Below are 26720 nucleotides of genomic sequence, written 5' to 3'. Positions count from 1 at the left end.
ACACGAGATTATTTGTTAGAAGCATCAGTCAACCTGACTAGTTCAAACAAGCTATTAGCCAAATCCTTAGGAACCGGGCTGTCGTTTTTTTTTTCCTGGGATACAAATCCTAATTAGAAAAAGGAGCAAAAAAAAAAAAGACAAATGATTTTTTAGAGCGTGTTCTTTGTGCGCTCTCCTGCTGTGGCCCAGGTAATCTCTCACTGTCAGACCCAGGGGCCCCGACAAGCAGCCTCCCCACCGCACTCCATCCGGCTGCCCTCCCGTGCTTTATGAAGTACGATATTGGCTGCGGCAACGGCGCTTTCAAACTCCCGCTGAAAGGCCCGTCCTCACCCGTTTATCATTTTGCACCTTTTTAACCTGTGAGAGAGATCCGGCGTCTGGGGCCGGGCTGCGGCTCGTTCTGCTGACGGGACGGGGGGGGGGGGGGGGGTGGAAGGGGGGTATTAATCAGGATTTCACCAAACTGCCTGTGAAATCGTTACGAAAGCTGTCCGCTTTCAGCCCCGCTCTGCGGCGCTGGATGAGAGCGTATGCTGAACGCCTGAAGTGTTAAGAGTCTGTAGTCTTTCAGATTCAAGATGCTGGGTTTTTTTTTTTTTTTGCCTGTGCTGATATTTCGATCGTTCCGGGCCCGGGGTTGGTGTTAACCGCGAGGGGGAAGCTTGGCTGAGCGTAGGGTGTAGATTTGTGGCCGTTACTGTAAGTGCCAATGTGCCCGACAATCCTTGGCCTCCTGTACCCCTGTGTTACCTGTGTTACCTGTGTTATCTGTACCCCTGTGTTACCTGTGTTACCTGTACCCCTGTGTTACCTGTGTTACCTGTGTTACACGTCCGTGCCCATACCCGCACCGCTCAGGGTAAATATCAGGGCTCTTTATCTCTATCACTCCCTGCTGTGGCAGTGCTGGCCCCCTTTCACACTGCTGTTATTGTGAGGTGGCGTCTGCAGAGCTGACAGGGAGAGCTGAGCGGTGGGGTCTCCCCTCAGTCGCTGGGGCTGTGTTTGGGTATGAGGGCGAGAGGCAAGGCTGATGCTGCGGTCCCCAACGAGCTTTCTCACACCTGATGGGTAATGCTGTTGTTACCCTTGTAAATGAAAGACTCAGACCAGCTCAGACCAGCTGCCTTTGTAGCTCTCTCTTTGTGAGATCTCAGGCTCAGCCCCCCCCCCCCCCCGCCCGCCCACCCCCCCAACTGCACTAAAGAAAGCCTCAGAAACCTCAAGTTTGGTGCTTTCATGCAGGTATTCACCGGAAATTTCAACCATATTTCCATCCCTGCAGACTCGCAAAACGTTCTTTCCCACACCTCTGGCAGTCATTCAGCGAGCCCCCCCCCTCCCCGTTATGGCTCATCTATCAGTCTCCTCCGCTCACAACACAAACTATCCTCCACTTAAACACAAACTACCCTCCACTTAAACACAAACTACCCTCCACTTAAACACAAACTATCCTCCACTTAAACACAAACTATCCACCTCTTCAACACAAACTGTCCTCCACTTAAACACAAACTATCCTCCACTTAAACACAAACTATCCTCCACTTAAACACAAACTATCCACCTCTTCAACCATAACTACAACACTACAACACTAACTATCCAGCTTCTCAACCCAAACTGTCCGCCACTTCAACACTAACTATCCAGCTCCTCAACCCAAACTTACCACCTCTTCAACACTATCCACCTCTTCAACAATAACTATCCAGCTCCTCAACCCAAACTATCTGCCACTTCAACACTAACTATCCAGCTCCTCAACCCAAACTTACCACCTCTTCAACACTATCCACCTCTTCAACACTAACTATCCAGCTCCTCAACCCAGACTTACCACCTCAACACAAACTATCCTCCTCATGCGAGGTCCCAGTCATTCAAGGTCTACTAATCCCGGTGTAGCCACAATAAGATCCGCACAGCCGTTGGGCCCTTGAGCAAGGCCCTTAACCCTGCACTGCTCCAGGGGAGGATTGTCTCCTGCTTAGTCTAATCAACTGTATGTCGCTCTGGATAAGAGCGTCTGCCAAATGGCATTAATGTAATGTAATGTCTTCCACACAAAACGTCCACCTTTTTACTACAAACCGTCTGCCTTTTCAACGCAAAACTATCCGGGCAGACGGGGCGCTTTTGTGCTATGCGGGATACATGCCAATACTCCAAAAATGTGTCCTCCTTTCCTCCACTGACACCGCGTCTCCTGTCCGGAAGTATGGGCGGAGGAGCCGAGTGGTGGAAAGAGGGAAAGGGAGGCACCAGAGAATACCCTGCTGGCTGAAACTTCCCACGGCGATGTTGTTTCCTGTAATACCTGTCTCATGGGGACTCCCAGCCAGGGGAAACAGGGCACAGTGTGGGTTTGGTGGCAGACCTTGTGGTGCATCGACATCTAGTGCACTGGCTGAATATGCCACTTGGAAAGCCTCTGTAAAATGAATGTTTTAAAAAAATATATAACCACTTCTGTTTTACTGTATGAAATGTCATGCATTCTTTGTATACTCCTGAGTACACACACCAGTCGTGTGGTGGTTTTTAAAATGATTTTTATTTCTTTAAATATATATGAAATGTATAAAAACTCCTGCCTTCAGACTAGTTTGGGAACTCATAGCATCAGGTTCTTCTGTGACCCTTTCCCCATTGTACCCCCAAAATTAACGCTTCTGCACGGTACCTCTCATTGGTGTTGCTGGGTAACGGGCTCTCTGTGTTCTCACTGACTGTAACGCTGGCTGTGTGTGTCTGTGTGTGTTCTTACTGACAGGGCTGGGTGTGTCTGTGTGTGTGTGTTCTTACTGACGGGGCTGGGTGTGTCTCTGTGTGTGTTCTTACTGACGGGGCTGAGTGTGTCTGTGTGTGTTCTTACTGACGGGGCTGAGTGTGTCTGTGTGTGTTCTTACTGACGGGGCTGGGTGTGTCTGTGTGTGTGTTCTTACTGACAGGGCTGGGTGTGTCTGTGTGTGTTCTTACTGACGGGGCTGGGTGTGTGTCTGTGTGTGTTCTTACTGACGGGGCTGGGTGTGTCTCTGTGTGTGTTCTTACTGACAGGGCTGAGTGTGTCTGTGTGTGTTCTTACTGACGGGGCTGGGTGTGTCTCTGTGTGTGTTCTTACTGACAGGGCTGAGTGTGTCTGTGTGTGTTCTTACTGACGGGGCTGAGTGTGTCTGTGTGTGTTCTTACTGACGGGGCTGAGTGTGTCTGTGTGTGTTCTTACTGACGGGGCTGAGTGTGTCTGTGTGTGTTCTTACTGACGGGGCTGGGTGTGTCTGTGTGTGTTCTTACTGACAGGGCTGGGTGTGTCTCTGTGTGTGTTCTTACTGACAGGGCTGAGTGTGTCTGTGTGTGTTCTTACTGACAGGGCTGGGTGTGTCTGTGTGTGTGTTCTTACTGACGGGGCTGGGTGTGTGTCTGTGTGTGTGTTCTTACTGACAGGGCTGGGTGTGTCTGTGTGTGTGTTCTTACTGACGGGGCTGGGTGTGTGTCTGTGTGTGTGTTCTTACTGACAGGGCTGGGTGTCTGTGTGTGTTCTTACTGACGGGGCAGGGTGTGTCTCTGCAGGTGCTCCAGGGTACCGGTGGCGGGACTATGGGGCCCTGGCCATCATCATGACGGGCATGGCGGTCGGCTTCCATCACCTGTACCGGGTACGTCCCCGCCCCTCTGTGCCTGAGACCTGATAAGGATCTGATCAGTCTTCACTTCGGTGACGGCCCTCAGTACACTGGTACACACACACACACACACACACACACATACACACACACACACACTCAACACACACACACACACACACACTCAACACACACACACACACACACACACACACACACACTCAACACTCAACACACACACACACACACACACTCAACACACACTGCTCTATTCTTAAACCGTAACGTTTCCTCGCTGGATGCAGTCACCCCTGTCAGCACAATTTCCTTAATATTGGCTTTTTTTTCGGTTTGCGGTTACTTCAGGGACTTTTAAACCCCCGGGAGAGAGAGCAGAAGGCCAGATGTTGTATAGATCACTGAATTCGGTCTGTTTGCGTCATCAACATGAGCTCATTTTAACCCCCCTGTCTCCGCCCTTCTCTTTTACAAACACTTTCTTTCTCTCTGTCTCTATCTTTCTTTCTCTCTCTCTTTCTGTCTGTCTTTCTCTCCCTCTCCCTCGGTCTCTCTCTTCTCTGTCTCTCCTCTCTTTCTCTGTCTCTCTCCCTCTGTCTCTCGCTCTCTCCCCTCTCTCCCTCTCTCTCACACACACTCTCTCTCTCTCTCACACACACACTCTCTCTCTCTCTCGCCCTCGCCCCCTTCCTTCCTCCCTCTCTCTCACACACACACACACTCTCTCTCTCTCTCTCTCTCACACACACACACTCTCTCTCCCCTCTCTCCCTCTCCCTCTCTCACACACACACTCTCTCTCTCTCTCCCTCTCCCTCTCTCACACACACACTCTCTCTCTCTCTCTCTCGTCCTCGCCCTCGCCCCCTCCCTTCCTCCCTCTCTCCCTGGTTTTTATCACACACAGAGGCAGGGGGGGGTTCACCGGGGCTCCAGGCCCACGCTCCGTGCGGAAGCCATCTTCCTGAGTGACACTAATCCCGTGCGGTCTGCCCGACCGCCCCTCCGACATGTGGAGTCCATTACCGCGTTTTTATTGGCCGATGAGACGTTGCCCGCGACTCCCCCGCTGCGGCCGGGCCGCGGACGGCGGCTCTCCCGTGATGTCACAGCGGCGGGGGGTTCGAGGTCAGGACTCGGATTCTGCCTGTGCGGGCCGGGTTCGGTCCTCGGCTCTTTTTGACGGGGGGGGGCGGAACCGACGTAAATTTACAGCACGTTGAACCGAGCAGAGCGTTGCGTGACTGGTGTAACCCTCCTGAAGGGGGGAGTAGCATTGAGGAGGGCCGAGTTCAGACTTGTTCTGACGGAGGAAACTTCTATTTTTGGCTTTTGTGTTGGAAATTCCCATTTTGTCGTTTTGAAGAACTGTTGCCGTCATGGGAGGTTAAATTGTACCGTCCTTAAAGATTCTTCCACTAGAAAAATTACCAAAAAAATACTTGCACTGACAATAGCAAGTGTTTCTTCCATACTGTATTGCTGACTTATGAGGAATAGCTTACTAGGTCTCTGTTGAAAAACAGTGAGAATGTAGTGAACCTTCATGAGCTGATTGGCCACTCGGCAATAAACGCTCCTGTGTTCTAAAAAAAGAAAAAAGAAAAAGAGGTGTGAAAACTTAAGGTGCCATGAAGGAAAACAACCACTTCCCCTGCGATAAACAAACAAGTGCAGATTTCACAGGGTCGCTGACCTTATTTTTCTCTCTGTGCTTATTCTCGTCTGTTCCGGGCCTCATCTCCGCATACATCCCTCCCTCTCTTTCTTTTCCTTTCTACTTTCTCTCCTCTCTTTCTCTTTCTCTTTCTCCAGCCATCCCTTTTATCTCTCCCACTCCCTCTTAGCCGATGTGTGGTGAGCATTCTGGCACAGTGTGAGAAAAGTGCTATATAAATGTAATTATCCATCTATCTCCATCTTTCTCAGTCTCTCTCTCTCTCTCTCTCTCTATCTCTCCCTCCATCTCTCCCTCCCTCCCTCCCTCCTTGCGGGTCCTGCGGGCAAGGTGGGGTTCCCGGGGAGGAAGGCTCACGCTGCTGTCATGTCCCTTAGCGTAGCGCCGCGACCGCCATATGCCCCGTCCTCCTGCCTGCCTCCTTTATTTATGCTATGGTGCTGCTTGTAAACACAGCTCACAGCGCCACACTTATTAATTACCGCTTGTGTTGACACTCATTTAATCTTTTTCAACTTTTAAGTGTTTATTACTTCTGGTGGCGTCGGCTACCCGGGCGTCCTCCTGAAGGGCTGGCGCGAGCACCTGGCGCCCGTTGCCGCGGCGAGGCCGAAAGGCCCGTTCACCGAAACGGACCGGCGACCTGAACGAAACCAGACACTGAACAGATCGGCAACCAAACAAAATGGCCGACCTGAACAACACCACAGTCCTAAACCGAACTGACCAGAGCCGCAACCAAACACATTACGTTACATTATTGGCATTTGGCAGACGCTCTTATCCAGAGCCAGAGTTGATTAGACTAAGCTGGAGACAATCCTCCCCTGGAGCAATGCAGGGTTAAGGGCCTTGCTCAGGGGCCCAACGGCTGTGCGGATCTTATTGGACTCTAGTACCCAAATAGACAATATACCCACAGTCTCTCCCCACCCGGGAATGGGCCATCCAGCCTTTGGGTTTTGTCATTATGGGATCCTCTCCCTCCCTGCTGCCCCAGGCTGTGTCCAGGCTGCTGCCTGCCTGCCTGTGGTGCAGGTGTTCTGGGCTGCCCACCTGTGCTGTATCGCAATGCGAGACGGGCCCCGCTGATCCTGTCAGACCTGCCCCCCCCGTCAAAAAACACAAAACACCCCCACTCGCTCCCACGCTCATTCCAGCGCAGCAACAGAAGTCGTCGCGTGAAGGCGAGCGTCCTCATTGGCTCCCAGCCCGCTTGTTTATCCGGTTAGCACGGGGCTGCTTCTCCAGCCTGGCGCTGCTCTGACAAGTAATTGTCCTCAGTAGGTGACAGGCTCTAATAGAGCAGTTGGGGGTGGGCCATAGGGGCCGCAGACTTAATGAATTTGAACCCAAAGCCATGGCCCTCTGCTTATTCCCTGGCCTACACGTCGTCTATTAAAGTCAAACGGCACTGAATGAAGTCAGGGAATCGCCGTCCAATCCCGAGTGCGCAAGAAAAGAAAAACACTTAACGGGTAAAGCAAAGCATCGTGTAACCCTCAACTTTTTCCTGAGTTAAAAGAGAGAGTGCGCGTGAAAAAGAAATTATGACTGTGCTGAAAATGTGTACTTTTGAAATGCAATGCTAATGTAGATGTGGTAAATCTGATGGTACTGCAAAAAATGAGGAGCAAAACTGTTAAAAATAATTTGTTGTTCTTGTTCTGTTGTGTAAATGATAAGGTTATGGTCTTTCTTACATTACTTCTAGTGAGTCAATTTCCAGAAAGGTAATTGCATCATTATTCTTGGAGCATTTAATTGTGTGGCATCTTGTAAAGCGCTAGCCCGTTATTGGGAAAATACACACAATGGGGCAGAACAAGCGTTTTGATTCGGTCGGGGGTTTGGAAAGTGAGCGATCTTGCGTACGTCGGGCGTACGTGCTGCCCCACCCCGGCAGTGTCCGATCCCTTCCGCAGCCCCCCCACCCCACCCCACCCCACCCTCCTCACAAACCCATCGGCCTCATCTACCATGTGCGGCCTGATGCCAATGCGGCATTAAACAGGGAACCCATCAGATTACACCCCAGTCAGCTTAATTGCTTCCAGTGCATTATTGATGGCCGCTGTGCATTGTGCCACACAGTTTCCACATTTCATATTCTGCCTCTTTCTGTTGTCTGCGCTGGGAGGGTAAGCGATACAGCCTAGCTTTCCTCTCCTCTCATACCGTTCCAAGCACCTTTCTGTTTCTCCCGGAAAACTTTCCAGCGGAGGGCGGAGCTCTTAAGCCGATTTAAGTCCCTTCACACCGATCACGCGTCCCCCCAAGAATGAATGGAAGAAAGAAAGAACGAAATGGGTCACCATGCCGTTTTTGTGTAATGTTCCCATGTGAGGCATAAAAGTTTAGCGGAGCTGGAAATATGGGTGGTGAGTAAGACTAATGACCTTTGATTCCTCCTTTTCCTCTCTGAAAGCTGCCTTTTGACTTTGGCCAAATGAATAAGTAATGATGACAGCCTGCTCATTTATGGGATGTGGCTGTATGGCCTCCTCCTGAAAGCACCCCTCGTTTCGGTTAGTGGAAGCCCCATCTCTGGCTCCACCCAGCCCAGCCCTACTTCTTTTTGAGCTCTCTGGTGGCTGTGTAGCCGTGTTTTTCGGTCTTGTCACAGAGACCGAGGTCTTTGAATACGGTTCCTCTCCATGACGTCTCAGGCCGTGTACATACAGTCGTCCGTTTGAGTTGTTTCATTTCATTCGTTTAAAAAAGTAAAAAGAAGTGTGTCCCCCCTCTGTGAGCGTGTTGTCAGCGGTGTGTGCCGGGCCTCTGTCAGCGGCCGTCAGCTCCACACTTCCACACGGAGATGAAATGGCACGACACGCGTGTCCGGGCACAGCTCGGTGATGATTGGTTGACGGAGGCTCTGCACGCTTTCACGGTGTGTTTTGGTACTGTGTGCACCATCACAATTTTCTGCAGTTAAGCCGTGTCAATTGACTGTGATAAATATTTTGTGGCAAACAAAAATAAAATAAAAAATGTTCTTGATGCCTACCCCCAACATTTATTTTTGGCTCCTCATATATGCCCTTTTGAGAGTCATTCTGAGGGGCCAGAAATGTATGCCCCCCCATTGGTGGGGCTGGCAGTTTGGGTATGTTGGCAGAGGCCTCTCCGCTCCCTACCGTATTATTGCTGCCGTTTCCCCGCCCCATCCATTTTTAATAGACGTATTAAATGTATAGAAATCTGAATATGTCTTCTGTGGCTAATCCAGTTAAATAAGAAAATTGTCAAGAATGTAACCGAATACTTCTGTAAGGTACTATATAACATCCCACTACCACAGTCAGCTCCTCTGTGCAACATGGATGCCACATCTTTAGCTCCCTGCTTGTCCATACACACTGTATTTAGCGTAGCTTAGGGGCACACCTGTGGGGTTTGACTGCACTGGTGTTTGGTGGCGGAGAGCGTGTTGTGTGTGCTGGGAGTGGGGACTTGTGCGGTAGTCAGGGAGAGGGGGGTCGGGGGGGGTATATACCACGGTTTCGTGTGCGGAGCAGGTGATTGGGGCCCTGCTGTCAAAGTCTTCAGAACCTGGGCTTTGTTTCGCCGTCAGCCGATGTGTTAAACACGCCTGCTCCTCTCCTCTCCTCTTCCCTCCCTCTCTCCCTCTCTCTCTCCCCCTCTCTGTGTCCCGCTCTTCCTGAGGAGAATTCTAATAGGGTGTCATGTTTTTTAATTGCAGAAATACATCGTGCCCCTGGTTGTGGGGAGCCGGGAGGACGGAGAGAAGCTGCACAGGATGGAGGGCCACATGGCAGAGATGAGTGGCACCCTGACGCAGACAGGTGAAGATTAATATATCCATCCCTTTTTCCTTCTTAACATTTCCCTTCATTTATCTGTCGCCAAAATCTGCTCACATTTTACAAACGACGTTCCCGTCATTTCGCTTTAATTTGAAATTGCTTGTTTACTGTCGGCTCACCCTCAATTAATTACGTTTCGCTGAAAAGCTCTTAACCTCCGAATATTAATGAGGGGAAGGAAAATGACAACGTTTCTATTTTTTTTTGGTCCTCCCCCCCTCCTCCCCTCCTCCCACCCACTCCGTGGCGAGAAAGTTCATTTTAATTTTCGGCGGAGAAGTGTGTCGCGCGGGGCCTCTGTGGGTGATTAAGTGTCCTGTGTGACAGGTGCGTCTCCGCCGTTGGACAGGTGAGGAATCTCCGTCTGCCCGTCAGCGTGGGAGTAATTAAACGCCGTCGTCAGGGGCAGGGGCCATGCTGGAGAAACTTAGCCTGATTAGCATCGCTCCCAGAGCCTGGCGTGCCTGCGTCGCCCGTCTGAATATACCAGAAATTAACCAAAGAAATTATCGCCCAAAAAACTACACGTTACATTACGTTAATGCCATTATCCAGAGCGCAATGTGCAGCAAAGTGCAACACCCATAACCAGGAACGTTATACATGTATGCTTATTTCAACAGACCGTCTCAGGTTTGGGTTTGCGAGGGGTATAAATGTAATTGTGTTGCAGAAGGCCTTTTTTTTGTTGTTGTAAAATGTCCGATTAGCGATTACATCATCAGAAACGCGTTGGTGTGGATCTGGTAAGCTGAACGTTTTAGATGTGTGCGATGCATTACAGGTGGTTAAGCCATTTGTCTGCGCTGTAGCCACGCACAGTTTTTTTTTTGTTAAAGTGCTGCAATCCTTAACTGATGAATTAACTTCTGTTCTTTTCATTTACCACAGTAATAGCTCGTTCTTATCGCTGCTTTAATCTTGCTAATGAGCGGCGGAATGAAATTCTCAAAGTTGTAGTTCTTGTGGGATCACGGAGCAGCCATCATCTCAAGGCTTCCCCACGGTGTGAAACATACAAATCAAACGGGCAACTCTATTAGTGCAGGAACGTCCGTGTCACCGCATGGAAAAAAAAGTCCATTCACAGCTTTCTCCCTTTTAACACGTAGTAAAAATACTGTGGGTCCTCAGCCAAAATATTAAACGCACATTTCTTCATCGTCAAACTTGCTCGAAACGCGACATGAAACACACTTCATTGGTCTCCCAAGTTTGATGCGAGTATTTTTCTAAAATGTATTTTTTTTAGTAAAAAATAGTTGCTTTTAAAGGAGGGTTGTATGAGTTCAGTGAGACGTTGGCATACCTCCAGCAATCTGCTTAACAAATGAGCTCTTTTCTTGTCATTTTGACTCCTATATGCAAAAACATTTTGTCAGTGAATGTTACCTTATTCCCTGTCTTTTTTTTTTGGTGTGATAATAAGGCCTGTATTGTTTATGATTGTAGACTAGAATGATAAGAATTCCTGTTTCTTCTTGGCACAACAGGTTCTGCGATCATAACCGTTTCCTCATCAAAAGCCAGCCTCCCCCCACTCCTCCCCCTCCCCCTCCCCCTCAGTTGTGGTGGCGTTCCAATTTACAGTGGCTGCAACAGCCAAGCTGCCATTGTAGTTAATGACTGTTTCAGTTAACAGTTGGGAGAGAGGAGGGGCGGCGGGGGGGTTGGGGGGGGGGGGGGTTGTAACGTGAGTAATGGCAAATAACCGCCTTCCTGCCAATTCCGCGGGCCCTTTGTTAAAGTTCATGTATTTCTCTAGTGCCGAACGCGCTGAAGTGATGTTTTCCCTTTGACTGAAACTGCGTTAGCCTCCCCGCGCGGAGCGGGGCCTCCGGCTGCCATTATAATCTCCTACGGCTTCGCGCGGACGGCTAATGAATGGGTCTTGGAACCACTTCAGCGCCGCGGCCCGTAATGGAAGTTGCGCGCCGGCCCCGGCCCCTCTCCGTCGGTGGGAACCATATTGGCGACCAGCTGGCCATTAAAGGCAGACACGGGCCCAGACATATGTAGCGTACACTATATCGAGGTATTTACTGAATAATTTACCCGGAACAATGTGTCCGCTTTCTACGCAGCAGCTGTGCGGGCACTTAGAACCTCCCCAATTCGCATGGTCCTCACCCTTCCTGCTGAAGTCGTGCTGGCCACATAAATGAGTGCTGTTCTCGTTCCTGCTGCCGTGCGGCATGCCAGGGGCGTGAAGCTCGAATTGTGAGGCCACCGATGCTGTTGAGCGGCTTCCTTAACGAGAATACGCGTGCCAGTGCAAGCCTGCAGCGTGGTGGTTAAGGTGCATGACTGGGACCTGCAAGGTCGGCGGTTCGATCCCCGGTGTAGCCACAATAAGATCTGCACAGCTGTTGGGCCCTTGAGCAAAGCCCTTAACCCTGCATTGCTCCGGGGGAGGATCGTCTCCTGCTTAGTCTAATCAACTGTAAGTGGCTTTGGATAAAAGTGTCAGCCAAATGACAGGTAATGTAATCTAATGCATTGTGGTCTTAATGCCCTTTGAAAAATACCTACCTGCATGACCACCTGTGTTGGCGACCTGTGCCCTGTCCTGTAATCTCTATGGCAGGGGTACAAACATTGGCTGTCCATTGACACGTTTATCACCGCGTATCAAAGTGGCACTGTTTTGGAGTGTTTTTCTGCGCTCTTTCCATAATCAGCCTTGTGTTAACGAGAGTATGTTGCGCGCACGTGCATCGAATATGTACCTTCTGTGTGTAGCTACAGTACATCGACCTAACAGACGAGCGCCCGTGGAATACATCACTGAGGTGATTCCTATTCCTGTTGCTGTGTTTATTAATGTTGTTAACTACCGGTTTACTCGGAGAAGGATTAGCGCATAATAAATGTAGTTTTTGTGTCTAGACCCATGAGCTAGCTAGCTAAATACTGCGCTAATGGTAGTACTATGCTAGTTAGTAGCTGGGCTTAGCACTTATGCCGTACAATGCTTGTATAATGTTAATAAGGATAACTATACAGCCATCCGCAATCTGGGAAATGAAATGTAGCGACCTGCCTTTTTAAATTTTGATTATTATTTTAAATGGACTCGGACTCGGACTCGGAGAATGTGTTTTGGGAGTAACAGTATGGTGTTTCTTTCTAATGGCAGAAAAAGAAAAAAAAAAGAAATCAGTCAAAATGTTTAAAAATTGTCGGTTTGTAAGAGGCTCCCAGGAGACGGCATGATGGGTGACCCAAAGCACGGCAGGGTCTTGGGGTCCAGTGACTGGGGTCCAGTGGCTGGGGTCCAGTGGCTGGGGTCCAGTGGCTGGGGTTCAGTGGCTGGGGTTCAGTGACTGGGGTCCAGTGGCCGGGGTTCAGTGGCTGGGGTCCAGTGACTGGGGTTCAGTGGCTGGGGTCCAGTGGCTGGGGTCCGGGCAGCGCTGCCAGGGCAGCCTCTGAGTCCCGCTGCCTCCCTGCAAGCTGTTAGCGAGTCCTTCCAGGAACCGCCAGAATGGAAAAAAAAGAAAGAAAGTATTTAATGCAGAATACCTTGCATCTGCAAAGAGCTGTATAACTGTAAAGCCCTAAGCCATCTACTCAAGAGCCAAGCAGCAGGGAGCTACAATATCTCTTGATGTTAAACCAATTAGACTTGATTTAACACTTTGCTCAGGATGATTTATACAAATGTTTATTGGTTTTCTGTAATATAATCAGTTTGGAAACTTAATGCATTGTTTGGGAATACGCGTGCGAGTGGAAGCAGGGAGAACCCAACTGTTCTCAGCGTTATTTGAAATGATACACCGCTTTATAGCAGCAAGAGCCCCTGTTACTGGTGATTCTTATTATTGTTTTTATTTGTCTCTGGTCTCCTGTACCTTCAGTTGATCTTGAAATAATTTAATCTTCAAAGTCAATGCTGGAAGAGCAATATTTATTGGGATTAGGAGGGACATTTCGTCTGGATCCCTTCCCCCTAAATGAAAGAGGGTTTTTTTAATTTATTTTTTTATTTTTTTTCCTCGGCTTGTTGAATGTTTTAGTAAGTAAGACCGGTTGTTAGTCGGCTAATGGAAGCGTACAGACTGTTATTTAATATGAAGTCAGACACCGGATTAAAGATTTAATCAATTCGTGTTGCTCAAAGAAAATGTCATTGCATTCCTGACCCAGTTAAACGGAACCGCCACTCCCTTGTTTATTAAAGAGCACAGCAAATATTTAAGAAATTATGTGTGCATTTCTCAAACAATGTTAGAAGACCGTTGAAACTCAAGGTTGTTCAAGTAATAATGTGGTGGAGAAATGTGGCTGAGTTATTTGTCACCATGACACTAGTGTTTTTTCGTCACCACCACAGTTTGCCGACTTCAGTAATCGCTAAAACCTACTTCTCAAAGTGAGTTTGTGAAGAAAAAGTGTTGCAGTCACATTTACACAGTCAAAGTTAAGGATAGGTTTTGCTGGAATTAGACGGTTTTTGTCCAGCAAATTCAAATGAATTCTCACACAATGTTTTTAACAGCGTGGTTAAAAACGGTGATAACAAAGAGATTTCCACAGCTCCCAGTCAAACCCTCAAGCGCATGCTTTCAAACTCTAATTTTGTGCTCTGTCTTAATCCCACGTACCAATCCTGAGCCTTTTGGGCTCTTACTGCTTCTGATCTTCTGACACCGACTTGTTAGTGAACGAGGTGCGTGAAGTCTCGAGCGGGCTAGAAAACTGCTTATGAAACCGATAGCTCTAATTACTGACTTTGGAAGTATTTTGAATCGTCTACTGCGTCTCAGAAAAGTCTGGTCCTGGGACATTAGAGGCTAAGTGTAATTGAGGGGTTATTGGCGAGAACGCTGTATGTTCGTCGCTTTTGCAGTAATGCTAACCTGTATGTCTCAGCCGTAACTTTGTATTGTAATTGCAGTGACAAGCATCCTTCAGGGCACGCGGAGCGGTGTTAATCGTCGTCTCCTAAAACGGTTTTAAGGGTTTGGCTTCTTGAAGAGGAGCTGGAATCCGGGCTAAGCCCTGCTGTACTCCTTCTGGCTGTGATGTGGTTTAGTGCATCTTCGTCGCCGTTGGGGTAACGCGTGCAGTGTGCCGTTCTGTGTGCGGCTGCGACCGTGCTGCGTTTACACCGCCGCCGAAATGAATTACGGGACCAGAAAATAACAAAAAATACATCCAGCGAGGATGGAAAACAGGAGCAGTAGCTGACATGCTTTGATTTGGTTACAGAGCGCATGGAGGCATTCGCCAGACTATTTAAAATGTATGACTATCTGTTTCATATAAACATTTCATTTCATTTCCTTTTGTTTGCTGCAGAACGTTGTTGTTCTTTCACTGGTGGGTGGCTTTGCGGCCTTCCCTGTGCCTGGTAGTGTACCAGTGTGTTTTCACTGTAGGACACGCAGTATATACTGTGCTGATAGGGCCCAAAGAGACTCGAACTGCTCTTTTAGGCTCCTGTATTGGACAAGAAATTAAAGTAAAAAGGCGGTTAAAGTTTAGCACCAGCGGCCCAAACCTGATAAATTTGCAGATAAATGTAATTTTAGGGCTTATGGTATTCATCCTGCGGGACTGATAAAACTTTTATTATTTCTTACATCCTCCTCTGTATTCACCTGTGCTGTGCTGCTGCATGGCGTGTGATATTGTACCAGGTTTTATTACACATTAATATGTAATAATGGAATGTAATTTTGGTAGAATTATTTTTTGCTTAAGAAGTTAATGTTTTGTGCGCTATTGTGATTTGGTTATTGCATAAATTAAATTTCTTTTTTTGGGGGGTTTGAGACTGTTGGATATTCTGACAATGAATTTCTTATTTGGGCCTCTGTGTTGTTCTTTGGTGTTCTATTTTTAGCTGCAGTGTCTTGCAAAAATATGCAGACATTTTGACAGTTGTCGCGTTTTTGCCGGATTATAAGTAATATTCTGTATGTATATTTGATCCATTTCATCATTTTAATGAACAGTGATTTGTTGTCTCTGAGTTTGGTGGGACGGCTGTCTCCGTGCTGGTTCTGGGTGGTATGATGGACCTTCCACCTCCTGATCATTGTGCAAACAGCACACACTGGGATGTCTTTGTGTCCTTCTCTTAATCTGTGACCTCATCCCTGACTGCCCGATGAAGCTCCTTGGCTTCGTGTTTTTCTGACGGTTCACTTGCTAACATATTCTGCTAAAAACGGATGTTTTTATCCCGAAATCACGATAATCACTTTTATGGCACACAGACCGAGGCCAATCAGCTAATTGTATGGCTCGTTAAGGTTATTTTATGCACCTGCATTAATTTAGAGATTCCAGAGCACAGGGTTTGAATACATATGCAATCAACATAGTTCCCACTTCCATTCCATTTTTAGTATCTTTGTATAATTCACTTGTTTTTGCTTGACAAGTGCAAAATGTGTAAAATGTCTGCATGCATTAGTGGTATTGCAGCTGCAGTAGCAGCTGCATGTGTTGGTGGTGTTCAGCTGCAGTAACAGCTGCATGTGTTGGTGGTGTTCAGCTGCAGTAACAGCTGCATGTGTTGGTGGTGTTCAGCTGCAGTAACAGCTGCATGTGTTGGTGGTGTTCAGCTGCAGTAACAGCTGCATGTGTTGGTGGTGTTGCAGCTGCAGTAACAGCTGCATGTGTTGGTGGTGTTCAGCTGCAGTAACAGCTGCATGTGTTGGTGGTGTTGCAGCTGCAGTAACAGCTGCATGTGTTGGTGGTGTTCAGCTGCAGTAACAGCTGCATGTGTTGGTGGTGTTCAGCTGCAGTAACAGCTGCATGTGTTGGTGGTGTTGAGCTGCAGTAACAGCTGCATGCGTTGGTGGTGTTCAGCTGCAGTAACAGCTGCATGTGTTGGTGGTGTTGCAGCTGCAGTAACAGCTGCATGTGTTGGTGGTGTTGCAGCTGCAGTACAGTAACTGCTGCATGTGTGTGCACTTGTCTGTTCGCAGTCACACAGCTGCAGTGCAGTAACAGCTGCATGTATTGATAGTGATGCAGCTGCAGTAACCGCTGCATGTGTGTGCTTGTCTCCGCAGTCACGCAGCTGCAGTAACCGCTGCATGTGTGTGCTTGTCTCTCCACAGTACAGTAATGTGTTGGTGTGTGTGTGCTTGTCTCTCCACAGTACAGTAATGCGTTGGTGTGTGTTTGCTTGTCTCTCTGCAGTACAGTAATGCGTTGGTGTGTGTTTGCTTGTCTCTCCACAGTACAGTAATGCGTTGGTGTGTGTGTGATTGTCTCTCTGCAGTACAGTAATGCGTTGGTGTGTGTGTGCTTGTCTCTCCTCAGTCACGCAGCTGCAGATGACGCTGGCCTCGGTGCAGGAGCTGCTGGTGCAGCAGCAGCAGAGGATACAGGAGCTCTCCCACGAGCTGGCGTCCTCTCAGGTAACGTACCCACAATCCCTCTCACCGCTCCTCTGAGCTCCCTTCAGACACCACGCCGCTTCTCACCACTGCTTCAGATCCACGCTCTGATGGCTTCAGGCTTCTCCTCCCAGGTTATGTTCTATTGTTTTATGTTCTGCCCTAGCCTAGCCTATCACGGGCTGCAATCAGTCCCTGGAGCATGTGACCTGTGAGTCGGAGCCCCTGATTGGTTTGACCCACGAAGGACCCAATTCATTGCTTGTATCTTTTAATTGTCAGTTAAAGCTAAGACCTAGTGTGAATCCCACACTTGGTCTCCATACAAGAGCCTTTAAAAGTCGTTGAAAAATAGTAATAATCGTAAAGATTAGAAATACAGGGATAACAGACAAAGAGGTAGGATGGTGAGATGTGATAGTGTGCCAAAGTGTGGAGAACTGTGGGGCCAGCCTGAAGCCCAGGGGGGAAGGTGCTGGACTGGGACCCAGAGGCCTACCCACTGTAACCACAGTAAGATCCCTGCAGCTGGGGGGGCCTTTTGGATAAAGCATCAGCTAGATTAATGTAATGTAATGTAATGTAACTCAATCTAAGACAATCACAGAAATATGTAATATATCAGACAAGCTGCAGTATAATAAGAGCATACAAGCCAGAATTTTAACCTTTGTATATACCATTCAACTCTATGCAACATATGTTATAACCTAAATTTGTTCATCAGTCTGTCTGTCTGCGAGCCGGGTAACTGATAAAGTTATGGGTATAGTTGGTGAAGCTTCAGCACAGGAAGGTAAAAGTAGATTTCATGGCGGATAAAATGAGTGTTAATGGAAGCACAGGCTTCTCTGTAGCTGGCAGTGGAGTATCAAAACGTAAAAATGATACAACCAAATGTCTATTGATGCGTTATCAGCTCCTTGCAGATATAAATCTTTCTAAATTGATGTGTTGTCCAAACAGAGATGGTTTAATCATTATTTTGTCTGTGTTACTGTGTGTGAGTTCAGTGAAATGGTCCGAGCGCTGTTCCCTCTCCAGCGGTTTGGTGAGCGAGCGCTTCGGCAGAAAGCTGTAATACATAAAGAGATTGATAAATTGAAGCGTTGTGTCTGGCATGTTTTGCACGTTAAGAGCTCGCCCCACGCTAACAAGTGTGCCTAACCTTGGAGGATTGAGGCCATCTCGAGTTTAAAACAACAATTCGCATTTTTCAGCTGCGCTGGGAGATTAATGCGCCGCCCTGATGAAAATACTCTTGCTGGCAAGGGTCAGGCGTTGTTATTTTTTACAGGGGGGGGGGGGGGGGGGGGGGGGGTAGGTGTGCTGGCCAAAGGGAGTGGGGCTTTTAGTAATGAAGCGACCAGGAAGTGGTCGTCTCAAAATGGAGGAACCAGCCAACCTGGGGCAGGACGGAGGTGCAGGAAACTGGATTAATTCTGCCTGCCTTGGCACGGCCTCCTCCTTTTCTTCCTTCTCCTCCTCTCCCTCCTCATTCCTCCTCTCTCCTCTCTCCTCTTCCTCCTCTATCCTCTCTCCTCTTCCTCCTCCTCTTCCTCCTCTATCCTCCTCCTCTTCCTCCTCTATCCTCATCCTCCTTTCTCCTCTATCCTCATCCTCATCCTCCTTTCTCCTCTCTTCTCTCTCTCCCTCCTCTCCTCCTCCTCTCCTCTCTCCTCTCTTCTCCTCTCTCTTCTCTTCTCCTCCCCTCTCCTCTCTCCTCCTCTCCTCTCTTCTCCTCCCCTCTCTTCCTCTCTTCTCCTCTCTCCTCTCTCCTCCTCTCTCCTCCTCTCTTCTCCTCCTCTCTCCTCCTCTCTTCTCCTCCTCTCTCCTCCTCTCTTCTCCTCTCTTCTCCTCTCTCCTCCTCTCTCCTCCTCTCTCCTCTGAGCTGAGTTGCACACTTTTTGTCGTCCAGTTCGGTTCTGTCGGGCGGCGGCAGCGTTCGTGCCGGGATCTTGTCTTTAATTGGATCTCTCGCAGCGCACTGCGTTTTGATTGGGCCGGGTTTCCACCGCGCGCGTTTATAACGCGTACAGAGTAACGACCCTCGGAGGAGCGGGGCCTGTGCTGAGGTGGGTGAGATTGATAAAAGCGCACGGAGGGTACTCATCTCCCGCGCTCTGCGCGCGCTGGAAGGCGTCGTACGGCGCCGTGATAAATCACGCCGTAATCAGCCCAAAAAGTGCGGCGGGACGGCGGCTCAGGCGCGGTTTTATGTCCACAGCTTGTTAAGCACATGGGGGCTGGAACGTGCATCTGGATCCTGCAGGAAAACATATGTGATCACATCTGTCTCCAGAGGCAAACCTCAATCCACCTCCGGTGTTGCTCTTATCCAAACTGCGGGCCCGTGACTGAGTTCTGGGCCCCCCCCACCCCCCCACCCCACCCCAAAACACAATCTCTTAAATGTGGCAAAGAAAAATAAAAATGAAATGTGATTGAGCGATCGTATAGAGAGAGTGGCATGGCTCTGGGTTCTGTAGAGAGCGCAATCTAAACAATGTCATTACCGCAAATCATTTCTCCATGTCAGAGTGCCGGCAACCTGCATTCAAATCCATCTATTGTTGCATTCACTTTAACAATGATCCAAGCAGCTTTCAAAGACAGAAGGAGGGCGGGGGGTTTTTTTTTTGGTCAAAATATAAATTAAATTGAAAAGTTTGTGCCTCATTTGCCATGAGAGCCTTCTTGGAGGGCGGCAGTGTGTAAAAAGTATATTTCACATCAAAACACCCATTAAACAAATCATAAACTGCACTTTATGGCGATTGTGCTGATCTTAAATTTTCTTTGGAGACGAGAGGGCTCTGTTGTGTCGAGCCGTATGGGAAATTGGGGAAATTGGATGCGGGCGCGGGGCGTGTGATTAAGAACACATGTTGGGCCTCGCGTGGAGCGCCTCGTTCAGGGCCCCCGCTCCGAGCCCAACGCGCGTCCGCCGCGGCGTTTAAAGCGCTTAACACGGAAACGCGCGTTTAACCCCAAACACATGGCCGCTTCTGTTCCCTCCGCGGCTAAGTAAACATGTCTCCCGGTCCTCAGACCGCTAAATTGCGCGGTGCACAGCTATCCCCCCCCCCCCCCCCCGGTTTTGAGCGCTTGGGAAGCCTGTTTGGCAGTCGAGGAAGTTTGCGGTCGCGCCAATTGCAGCGTTACAGAAACGGATCCTCGCACTAGCACACACACACACACACACACACACACACACACACGTGTGTATGTGCAGTGGAGGCTAGGCTACGCACCGTACACTCCATATAGTGCAGAATGCTTTATTCAGCGTGTCCCAAAGGCTCGGCTGTTTGCTGGTATTAAATGCCCGAATTAAAGAGCGTATATTGGCAATGCTCTGTTCAGACAAATTTAGCATATTTCCACTCAGTTAACAAGCACACGTTTTTTTTACGAGATAATCCAAATATCTCGCAGTTTATATTGATTGCGCTGTTTCTTCAAATCAGTGGAGCTAGGTCTTTATTAGTGTTAGCACATAAAAGATTAGGAACTGCTCAATTTCAGCAGAACACTCCTGTTCCTAGGATAGTGAATAAATACGGAAATAAATTATGCCAGCTTATGCTCTTGAAACACTCCAAAGGGATTTATTTTGAAGATAATTCTACCGTAAATATACATACATTAGAGTGGGAAAAGGCACAATCTGTTAGTCTCTGCGAATTAATTTGCATGTAGACATTTAAATGCATGCTCGTTTAGGTATTATCTGTTGCTAATGGTCTGCAGGCGTTTATCATAATTTATTTTTATTGTGGTGTCTTTAGCGCAGGAGTTGATGCCGTGTTTGCGCTAGCGCTCTCTCTGCAGAGGCCGTTCTCCGGTCCCAGCTCGGCGCTCCGTCTCCTCAGTAATTTCCTTTACCTTCGCTCCTCCGCTCTCTCCCAGAAGCCCCCGGGGCTCCGTGAGAGGGGGAGGGGCCAGAGCCCGGGCGGGGGGGGGGCCAATGGGAGGCGGCGTTCAGGCGTGTGCGGGCGGGGGGCGGGACGCCCCGGCGCTCGATCAGCTGTTTGAGCCCGAAACGCGCGCTCCGCTCTCGCACCCGCTACGCCCCTGCAGCGGAACAGCGCAGCCGTTTGCCTGCCTTTTATGGGTCCCAGAGACGGCCCGGCTGGGACCCGGCACAGAACCGCAGCTCAAATGAGCTCTCCGCAGGCCCAGCGGTGCCTGAAGTGTCAGCAGCAGAGTGGTGCTTGGTCGGGGGTTTTTTTTTTGCGCCCCTCCTCCTTTTTCCTTTTTTTAATTTTTAATTTTTATTTTATTTTATGGAAGTCCAAGCCTCTGAAGCAATTAATTTTTTTTTTTTTTTTTTTTTTTTTTCAAAGGTAAAATTAGAGAGAAGTACATTCCAGGCTTATTATGCGGGAGCCTCTGGGAGTGGGGGGATTAAGATGGCCGTAATGAGGTGAGCTCTGTAATAAGAGTGTGTTCACAGGGCCCTAATGCAGCGGGGCGACATCAGATGTGCCCCGAAAACCAGGCCAGGTTACCAACAGATAGGTGAGGGTACCCCCCACCCCCCCCCCCCCCACTCTTACCTCTCCACAAATGAGTCTGATCCCTTTCAGATGTGATTGAATTAATTTCTATAATATTTAATTACCCGAGATGGAGTCCGAGTTATCCCCCTTCTCTGCCACCGCCGGCGAGTCACAGATCCTTAATTACAGTTTTATTTTTCTTTTCTCTCTCTCTTTATTTTCTCTTCTTCCCGGGGCTTAATCGGTGTCTTCCGCCCGGCCGGAGATCATAGAGCGGGGTGGCTGTGGGTGGGATTAGGGGCGCGGGCCCCCGGGCGTTTGGCCCCCGCGGGGCTGTTCAAAGCGCCAGGTGCCCCGTTTCGCTCGGCGAGGCCGTGAGGGGAGCAGGCCCGGGGATCTCCCGCTAATCCCGCCGAGCGTTTACCGCCGACGCCGCGCGTACGACCGCACCGCGTCCCCAACGCCCGCCCTGGGGGCTTTGCAGGAGCGCCAGTACAGAGGGCACGCAGACGCGGGGAGATTAGACGCCCTTTGATATTCATCCTGCGTCCTGTAAAGGCAATGCACCTCCACAGGGGCCTGAAAGGATTTCTGTTGCTTGTTCCTTGTTAGGTTTTTCTTTTTTCTTTTTTCTTTTTTCTTTTTTTTTTTCCTCCTCTTTACAGTTTTCACTGTAATTTTGTTATTTGTTCGACTCCTAATATGGACGCGCTTCATAAGACTGCCTAAGCTCTAACTGACTGTGCTTCTGGTATCTGGATTGTCAACTGAAAGGGTGGAGTCGTATCCCATGAGCCTCTTTGGCCTCACACCACGAGCATTCCGTGCTACGGCTAACGTCTGCGGCGAGCTGCCCGTTTCTGATGGAACGTGTAGGTTTTTTGAAGTGATTTGCCAGTCAAATATTTAGAGGACGCTACAATTAGCCTTTGCCCAACCTTGCAATTCATCCCATGCCAAGTAGTGCTTGATAAGGCGTACTTTTAATAAAAGCCCACTGTCTTTTTGAGGCAGGATGAATGCGGGCATTGTTGCACACCGAACCTTATCAACCAGTCCCGTCTTGTACAAATCGCCAGTAGGAAATATGGAAAAACTATGTAAAAATTGCATGATTCAGTCCCATTACCTTCTGGGAGAGCTATTGTTGACTGGTTGAGGATGAAGTTGAAAGGTATTTTTTTCTTCTTTTTTTTTGGCAGTTATGCAGGCTTTATGGAAATTGCGGTGTTCTTTGATCAGAGCGTAGCTGTGTCTGAATGTAAAATGCAGTAGATGTTTCATTATTGAAATGTTTCATCATGATTATTGAAAATGTAAATTAAATGTCACCAATGGAAAAAAAGAGGCAGAAACGCGTCCTGCGTCCTGCACACTGAGGACAGAAACGGTTGGCTTGTCTCCATAGAGGAACTCTTTTTATCTGTTGAACCCTCTCTATCATAAGTGTGAAGTGTGAAAACTCACAGGCAAAGAAACCTTGCACTAGATACTGTAGGGTTCTATGGAAGAACAGGGTTCCCTTTGAAAGCATCATGTTTTCTGTGAGTGTGTGGTGTGTGTGTTCATCACAGTCCGTTTCACAGGCCTGACCTGACATAGCTGTGATGCATTTTTCTGTATCTGACTGATACTGTTTCTTTCTCTCTCTTTATCTCTCTTCCCCCCTCTTTCTCTTTTCCCCTCTTTCTCTTTGTTCCCCCTTCTCTCTCTCTCTCTCTCTCTCTCTCTCTCTCTCTCTCCCTCCCTCCCTCCCTCCCTTCCTCTCCCCCTCTCAGCAGGGCTCCTCCTCAGCTGGTCGTATGCTGGAGTCTCAGGCCCTGAGTGAACTGAAGGCAGAGATGGTGTCCCTGAAGGGTCTGCTGCTGAGCAGGTACCACTCACACACACACACACTCACACACTCACACACTCACACACACACACTCTCACACACTCACACACTCACACACTCACACACACACACTCTCACACACTCACACACACACACACACACACACACACACACACACACACACACACTCCAACACACACACACACACTCACACACTCACTCCAACACACACTCTCACACTCACACGCTCACACGCTCACACACTCACACACTCACACACTCACACACTCCCACACACTCACACACTCACACACACACACTCCCACACACTCACACACACACACTCCCACACACTCACTCCAACACACACTCGCACACTCACACTCACACACTCCCACACACTCACACACTCATACACACACACACACACACACACACACACACTCACACACTCACTCCAACACACACTCGCACACTCACGCTCACACGCTCACACGCTCACACGCTCACACGCTCACACACTCACACACTCACACACTCACACACTCACACACTCACACACACACACTCCCACACACTCACACTCACACACTCACTCCAACACACACTCGCACACTCACACACACACACTCCCACACACACACACACACACACACACTCTCACTCTCACACACACACACACTCACACACGCTCCCACACTCCCACACACTCACTCACACACACTCACACGCTCACACACACTCACTCACTCACATACACACACACACACATACACACACACTCAGACCCACTCGCACAGTCTTACACACTCATAGTCTCACACACATACACACACTCACACACAGTCACTTGCCCCAGGCCCCCGCAGGGTTGTCCTCTCAAACATAATCTCACTGTTATAATTTAACACGCATGTCTGATTGCTACTCAAAATTCATTCAAGACTTTCTGGAACAAAAATGCTTTTGGTATTTTTATTGCTGTCCATCTAATGGCTCTTAACTCCTTGCACTCCAGACACTAAGCTCAATGCCTTTAGTACTATACGCTGTGTGTTTTAAATCCGCTGAATTATGACGTGTGTCCGCAATGCTCCACTCACCTAGGATATTCTACACAAAGATATATTCATCTGCATCTCATCTGTTATTATTTTCAGTTAGTTTTGTTTTACCAATGGTTTATAGCCTCATCACCATTTTCAGTGGTAACTAAATGGAAAATAATATTGAATTTACTCATTAAATTTGATCAGTGGAATCCACAGCAGTGGCAGAAACCTGTAAAGCAAAAATATGTAAAGTGCTAGTACAATACTGTACGCCATGGTTTCCATCAAGTGAGCAGCAGTGCTGTGGTGTTAATGAGAGAGGTCAGAGGAGAAGGGCCAGACTGGTTGAAGCTGACAGGAAGGTGACAGTAACACAAATGACCACGTGTTAGAACAGTGGTATGTAGAAGAGTATTTCTGAACACACAACGCATCAAACCTCTAAGTGGATAGACTACAGCAGTCGAAGACTTTAGTAAAAAAAAAAAGGTCTAAAATACCTAATAAAGTGCTCATGGAGTGTATAATATTTAATTTTCAAATAATTGATTAAATATTCAGTTACGTTTTGCTGTATACTGTCATTTATGTAGTGTTTTATTTTACTACATTTGAATGGCAAATGTAATCATTTGCACTTGTCCTGAAGCTCAATAATTTAGATTTTAAGGCATGAGTCAGGCCTGGCCCAGCCTAAAGCTATCAAAAATTTGCCTGTGTGGCATCAACATTTCATGCGCGTTTACAAACATGAATCATATTCAGGGAAGGAATATTTCCTTTTATTTTCCTAGAAACACAGCCGATCTGTGCTGTAGGCAAAGTTTACCACATCCGTCATGTCACCTAACAGGCTAATGTTGTTTGTAGTTGTTTGGCTGGAAAATCCCACCTGGTCGTCTAACTACTTGCACCTTCCGTTTCCACGGCGATAAAACAAAGAGTCGGCCCACAGACTGGAACCAGTGGCAGAAAGCTGGTTAGGCCAAAGCCTCTTGGCAAGCCAGAAAAAAACCAAAAAAAACACAAGTAGCCCCCGTTCTTCTGGGGCTAAGGAAGAAGGATGGAGAAAGGGCATTTTAAGTGTTTTTGTAAGTGTTGATAGAACTTTATGTTTAGGCAGCACCATCCATGTTGCATAGCAGCAGCAGGTTAAGTAGTTTAAGGCTCTTTCTGCTCTGCTAAAAAGGAAAGCGCTATGAACGGCCGTGATTGTGGGACATCTCGGTCTCCCGCACAGCCCGTTTTAAAATGGCCGCTCAAATCCCTGTCAGCCGCCACTACGGCACCTCAGAGGGGGGACCTGAGTGGCGCACACTTTATAACCTGCATTCTTCTGCGGCAACATAGCAAGTCACTAAACGGCTAACTGCAGTTCAGCTCATTTGACTGTCTCATGTCCTGATTGTGCATCACCAGCCAAACAGTGTTTATGTTATGGATGTTCACGTCAAAATGACATTTGAGGAATTCTTCTATTGCTCTTGTGTACTGCTTGTGGGAACAGGCGTGCTACTGGTTAATGAGCGTTGATATATATCCAGCAGTATTCCTCATTTCATGAAAATTTATTCAGTTCCGCCTTCATTAATATTCATTTGATTGTATGTGCATAATGCAAATTAAGTTCTAAGTAATGGTTACATCTGAAAAATCATGCAGATTAAAGCTTTCTCCAGGTTTCGACGTGGTTTGTACTTATTTCACATATTAATCAGCGATTTGTTTTCTCTTTTGCTCTCATTTTATCCCGACTCGCTCAAGATGTTGAGCTGTACCAGGGGTTAAATACTGAAACCAGACAACAAAGGAGCACCATCTGCCACAAAGCTCGTCTCTTGCACAATGCGCACTTTCAAAGTTTCCTTAAAAAACCGTAGTCTTCTGGATCTACGGCGAGTGCAGCTTCTTCTCTTTTAAGCAGTGACTTTTCATGCTTCTTAAACTTTACTCGACTCTTAAAACTGTAGCAACTTCACAGAAATGTAACAGAAGTGTGGCAGGTGTGATGTGTGTGGCGTCAACCAAAAACAAAGCTGAAGAAAATGCTCTTTGTGAGTTTAAATAATAATTTATTTTGCTGACACCTTTATCGAAAGCAAGTTGATTAGACTGAGCAGGGGACAATCCCACTGGAGCAATGCAGGGTTAAGGGATCCCCCTGGAGCAATGCAGGGTTAAGGGCCTTGCTCAAGGGCCCAACAGCTGGGTGGATCTTATCGTGGCTACACTGGGGATCGAACCACCTACCTTCCAGGACCCAGTCATATACTTTAGCCAATAGGGTTCAGGCTTCGCCAGTTTAGCCATGACACGCTAGCTTGGAGATAGAGAGCACACAGAAATATGTCCAATATGTCTTGGTTTGTGTTGTTGTCACAGTGATGATGACGACGACGACGATGGTGGTGGTGGTGATGATGATGATAATGATGATGATGATGACGACGACGACGGTGGTGGTGGTGGTGGTGGTGGTGATGATGATGATGGTGGTGATGATGATGATGATGATGGTGGTGATGATGATGATGACGGTGATGATGATGGTGATGATGACGGTGGTGGTGGTGGTGGTGGTGGTGGTGGTGATGATGATGATGGTGGTGATGATGATGATGATGATGACGGTGGTGATGATGATGGTGATGATGATGGTGATGATGGTGGTGATGATGGTGGTGATGATGACGGTGATGATGGTGGTGATGATGGTGGTGATGATGATGAAGGTGATGATGATGTTGATGGTGATGATGATGATGATGGTGGTGATGATGATGATGATGGTGGTGATGATGATGATGATG

At 48.2% G+C, this 26720-nt stretch overlaps 1 protein-coding gene across 2 annotated transcripts in view; it reads left to right on the top strand.

The window, feature by feature from the left end:
- The window catches only part of pex14 (peroxisomal biogenesis factor 14), an 85267-nt gene that overhangs the window by 55856 nt on the left and 2691 nt on the right, over window positions 1–26720 (top strand). For both annotated transcript variants that reach the window (XM_061257814.1, XM_061257815.1), the window contains exons 5-8: window positions 3580–3665; window positions 9035–9137; window positions 16443–16540; window positions 22806–22897. In XM_061257814.1, coding sequence (XP_061113798.1) covers window positions 3580–3665; window positions 9035–9137; window positions 16443–16540; window positions 22806–22897 — 379 coding nt within the window. The remainder of the gene's footprint in view (window positions 1–3579; window positions 3666–9034; window positions 9138–16442; window positions 16541–22805; window positions 22898–26720) is intronic.

Source organism: Conger conger, chromosome 10 (genome assembly GCF_963514075.1).
Source record: "Conger conger chromosome 10, fConCon1.1, whole genome shotgun sequence".
NCBI lineage: Eukaryota > Metazoa > Chordata > Actinopteri > Anguilliformes > Congridae > Conger > Conger conger.
Note: the sequence above shows the minus strand (reverse complement) of the source record. Positions and strands in the feature narration are given on the sequence as shown.